Source organism: Danio rerio, chromosome 2, assembly GCF_052040795.2.
Source record: "Danio rerio strain M-AB ecotype USA chromosome 2, GRCz13ab, whole genome shotgun sequence".
NCBI lineage: Eukaryota > Metazoa > Chordata > Actinopteri > Cypriniformes > Danionidae > Danio > Danio rerio.
In genome coordinates, this window is record NC_141022.1 from 63,592,501 (window position 1) to 63,597,500 (window position 5,000).

A 5,000-nucleotide genomic window follows, 5' to 3' on the forward strand; every position below is an offset into this window, starting at 1 on the left:
GATGAGTGTGTGACTGTGAGTGTTTCTGACCTCAAAGCTGATCTCCGGAGCTTTATAGATCAGCTGGTAGGCTTTGATGGGCTCTTTGGAGAAGGCCGGTTCCCAGCTCAGCTCCACGCTGGTGTCCGTCACTCTGCCTGCCTGGAACTTCCCTGGCTGACCCGGAACTGCGCACACACAGAGAGAACACACACTTCATCACATACACACGCACACACACACACACACACACCCTCCAAAGATACATCTATTTCACAAACACACACACCCTCCAAACAAACACAACACATGCACTCATGCACATCCCAAACATACACACACACACACCCTTAACCCCAACACCCTGCAAACATCACTGTCACACACTGCTCCAACAGGGAAACCAGCACCAATCCAGAATGCAGGATGATCTGCTGTCACGGCTTTACAATCAGTACATGAGCTCATGATGGAGGTCTACAACAGCAGGTGAGGGGTCAGCCTGAGTTCATGAACATTTCACAGCATTTCCCCAAACTCTGAGAGAGAATCAGACTGATGAAGCAGAACTCAGAAACACAGAGCGAGACCAGGCCACATGCAGCCCAGAGTGATGGAAATGACCCAACAGCACACGAGGGTTAACGGCACACACTCACCTCCGGGTCTGACTTTGACATGTACGGGGTCAGAGAAGGGTCCGTCGCCCACCGCAGTGAAGGCCAGCACCCGAAAGGTGTATGTCTCTGAGGGCAGCAGGCTCTGCACGGTGGTGATGGTGCTGTCCTGCACGTGCTGGATCTGCCAGGCGCTGACGGGCAGCGAGGGCTCCAGGGTGTAGTAGACGCGGTAGCCCTTGATCAGGCCGTTGGGCTCCTCGGGCTCGTCCCAGCGCACCATCACCGCGCTGGAGGAGATGATGCGGGCCTGGATGTTGCGCGGGGGGCTGGCGGGCGCCTGTTCTCCGGTGCGGGCCTCCGTCCGGCTGCTGGGCGGCCCCTGCCCGATGCTGTTCACCGCAGACACCCGCATCTCGTACTCGGTGTTGGGGTACAGCCCGCCGATGCTGTAGCGCGTGGTGGTGATGGACTCCACCGTCTCGAACTTGCTGTCCGGGGATTTGGCGCGGTACTGGATGATGTAGTAGGACACCGGGTCCGGGTTCCCTGAGTCCCAGGTGATGGTGATGCTGGTGGGGGTCGTTTCTGTGACAATGGGGGTCCCCGGAGATCTGGGTAAAGCTGGAGATACACACGAGAGAGAGAGAGAGAGAGAGAGAGAGAGAGAGAGAGAGAGAGAGAGAGAGAGAGAGAGAGAGAGAGAGAGAGAGAGAGAGAGAGAAGAGAGAGAGAGAGAGAGAGAGAGAGGGAGAGAGAGAGAGAGAGAGGGAGAGACATTATCAGATTAGAGATTGAGTCTGCTTTCAGGTATAAACACAGACTAAACATGACTGGAAAGGCAAAGTGATTCATGAGTAATTTTCATATTAAAACATGAATCATCTTTTAAGCACACGTTTAAAGAAACTCATCAACATTCATTATTATGTTCTATAACATAAAACAACCGGTAAAACTAAACTGTAGGTATTGTAAACTAAACATGTAAGGCATTTTAATAAAGATTTGGTGAGCATTTTCTGATAAATACAGCTTCATTATTGATATCTGCCCCTTGTGGCGTTTGCTTTCCACTTCACACGTGAGCCGACAACAGTCCTGCATATGCAAAGTGCTCGTGCTGACATGTTACTGCTGTAAAACTGATCAAACTAAGGACAGAAATGTATATGCTGTTTCAATACTTTTGCATAATTCTGTTTAAATTTTAAAATAAAGTTAATTAACTTTTCGATGATTACAGAGGTATTGTGTGATAAAAGCTGTTATATTGTGGATGGGAGAACGTGTTTCTGTGAGATTTTTAAAAACATTGTTTAATAAATGTATTTGATGTTTAATTTTGGATGAAGCTAAATGTTTTTGATGAAGGCACCAGCAGGTTTCAAAAACCAAAGGTACATTTTAGTTTCGCATGGTACAGATCATATCCTTAAAGGGACAAACTGCAGTGGTACACATTAGCTTCTGTGTCTTCAGGTACAAATCTGCCCATAAAGAGGTGCTGCCCCCCAGTGACAAGGGTTTGTTCCTTCTTTAGTACAATATTGAACCAATTTTTCTGAGAGTGAATAAAGTACACTGTGACTGTAACTGTACACTTTTACTGGGGCATGTGAAATCTAGATTCACAATGTTTATTTAGCTTATTTAGCCTAACAATGTTTTTATAAGGTGAAAAAATTAACCTGTGCAAGAGAATCTACTGAAAAAACTGTGACTGTAGACTGTGTTTAGAGCTGCTGCTTCTGTTGATTCCATCCCACTGTAGATGTGTGTGTGTGTCTGTTTCCCACACTTAATAATCTAGGTGCGGAGTCTAAAGCAGACGACACAAAAGCATTAAGAGCGTGCCTGAATCCACTTTTGCTCTTTTAAAGGATGAATACATCTGCTCAGCGCCTGCTCTAACAGGGCTGTGCTGATTCTCTTCATGAGTTCTGCCTGTGTTTTGAGCAGAACCTACATTAAGCCAATCAGAGTCTCGTCTCTCATTCCCTTTAAGGGTCCGTTGCGTCGCTCCATGGCGACTCTGTAAGAGTAAAAACTGAACGCTTCACTAGCAAGAACACAGTTAAACAGAGCATCTGCAGCGCGAGGATAAAGAACCAGCCTCCTCCATTCAGCCTCTGTACTTTACTCCTTTACTTTTCCCTTTACTTTACTCTTTACTTTACTCCTTTACTTCACTCCTTTACTTTACTCTTTACTTTACTCCTTTACTTTACTCTTTACTTTACTCTTTATTTTACTCCTTTACTTTACTCCTTTACTCTTTACTTTACTCTTTACTTTACTCATTACTTTACTCTTTACTTTACTCTTTACTTTACTCTTTACTCCTTTACTTTACTCTTTACTTTACTCCTTTACTTTCCTCCTTTACTTTCCTCCTTTACTTTACTCTTTACTTTACTCCTTTACTTTACTCATTACTTTACTCATTACTTTACACTCTACTTTACTCTTTACTTTACTCTTTACTTTACTCCTTTACTTTACTCATTACTTTACTCTTTACTTTACTCTTTACTTTACTCTTTACTTTACTCTTTACTTTACTCCTTTACTTTATTCTTTACTTTACTCCTTTACTTTACGCTTTACTTTACTCTTTACTTTACTCATTACTTTACTCTTTACTTTAATCTTTACTTTACTCTTTACTTTACTCCTTTACTTTACTCTTTACTTTACTCCTTTACTCTTTACTTTACTCTTTACTTTACTCCTTTACTTTACTCATTACTTTACTCTTTACTTTAATCTTTACTTTACTCTTTACTTTACTCTTTACTTTACTCATTACTTTACTCTTTACTTTAATCTTTACTTTACTCTTTACTTTACTCCTTTACTTTACTCTTTACTTTACTCCTTTACTCTTTACTTTACTCTTTACTTTACTCCTTTACTTTACGCTTTACTTTACTCTTTACTTTACTCATTACTTTACTCTTTACTTTAATCTTTACTTTACTCTTTACTTTACTCCTTTACTCTTTACTTTACTCCTTTACTCTTTACTTTACTCCTTTACTTTGGTGGCGTGAGGAATCGGTGGAAACTCTCTCCACTGAACACATCCATTAGCCCACATGTTTAATCTCCTTTGTTAAGCTCAAAGATTTGCTTCAAAACTATTTCTAAATTCAGCTCTAAAGGAATAAATGAGTAATAATAATGAAGTGTGGTCAGAAAACTGAGTTATATCCAAACACACGTCCTGTTCTTATCCACATATGCTGATGCAGACGCCTCCAAAACCCCACAGCTGGACACATCTACACTTGTGTTTATTATAAATCTGCAGATAATCAATAATACTGATCATAATCATCACATTATACAGATGCAGATGCTCATCAATAACCTGAAGAAGCCCCCCGAGGTGAAGAAGGCCTGGAGGCAGTGTGTTTATACTGATGGAGAAAATCGTCATTTCTGGATCATTTTAATCTTTAATTGTTCATCTGTAGAGATGTGTGTGTGTGTGTGTGTGTGTGTGTGTGTTGCTGATCATTATGTGTGTGTTCAGCAGTGTGTGAGTGTTTAAGGCTCATAACTAACTGGACTTTAGAGCACTTTCAGCTGGTCTATTGCACAGTCTATTTCAGCTGCTCAGAATATCAGCGCTCCAGCAATGCGCCTTAACACACCTCCACCATAGAGCAGCACACACATCAGTCCACAGAGCAGCGCAGATGGAGATACTATTGAAAATGTGGCAGAAAACAGGAAGGTGGCGCTGGTCTAAAAACAGCAACAAATCACAGCAAACATGTGTTGTGTCTTGTGCCGGCTGTATGATCGGGCCCTCAGTGTTTTACTCTCAGTGTCACCCCCTCACTGCTCTCAGCATCACGGCAGATCTGTATTCATGCTAATCAAGTATTCTCTGAATGTTCATATGTGCTGATTTTCATTTCCTCTGGTGGTCATTTCTGACCGTGAAGACCACAAGTATGACTGTTTATTAGGCCTGCTCATTCACACTGAAGGCCGAGTTTTAGACTATTCTGATGATTCTGTCGGTATTTAAAATGGAAAAGCCAACATTATTCAGTCTAACATGAGCCGAGTCTCCCAGAGGGTCCCGATCTGAACCTAGAACTGTCAGTACTGAAGGTGCTGGTGGCCTATAGGTGTGTTATATGCGTGCTGTGACAGGTGAAGATGAAACGCTCGTCCTCTTACACTTGACGATGACTTGTGCCACCGCGTCGATGATGCCCAGGCTGCTCATGGCCACGCAGGTGTAGTTGGCCGACTCCCGAACGCCGTTGAGCTCCAGAACGTTCCTTCCGACTGGCATCTCGTCCTCGGGCGTCAGATCCTCGCTGTTCAGCATCCACTTGACATACGGCATCGGCGAGCCCACGGCCACACAGGTGATGTTCA

The 5,000-nt window shown here is 43.2% G+C and overlaps 1 protein-coding gene across 13 annotated transcripts in view; it reads right to left on the reverse strand.

The window, feature by feature from the left end:
* The window catches only part of ptprsb (protein tyrosine phosphatase receptor type Sb), a 98,146-nt gene that overhangs the window by 45,584 nt on the left and 47,562 nt on the right, over nucleotides 1–5,000 (reverse strand). For all 13 annotated transcript variants that reach the window (XR_015479135.1, XR_015479136.1, XR_015479134.1 and 10 more), the window contains exons 8-10: nucleotides 4,797–5,000; nucleotides 639–1,220; nucleotides 31–167 (exon numbers count right to left, since the gene is read on the reverse strand). The exon at nucleotides 4,797–5,000 is cut by the window's right edge and continues 66 nt beyond it. Coding sequence is in view for 10 of the 13 variants with exons in the window: in XM_087241633.1 (XP_087097759.1) it covers nucleotides 31–167; nucleotides 639–1,220; nucleotides 4,797–5,000 (923 nt within the window). In the remaining 3 variants the exon portion in view is untranslated. The remainder of the gene's footprint in view (nucleotides 1–30; nucleotides 168–638; nucleotides 1,221–4,796) is intronic.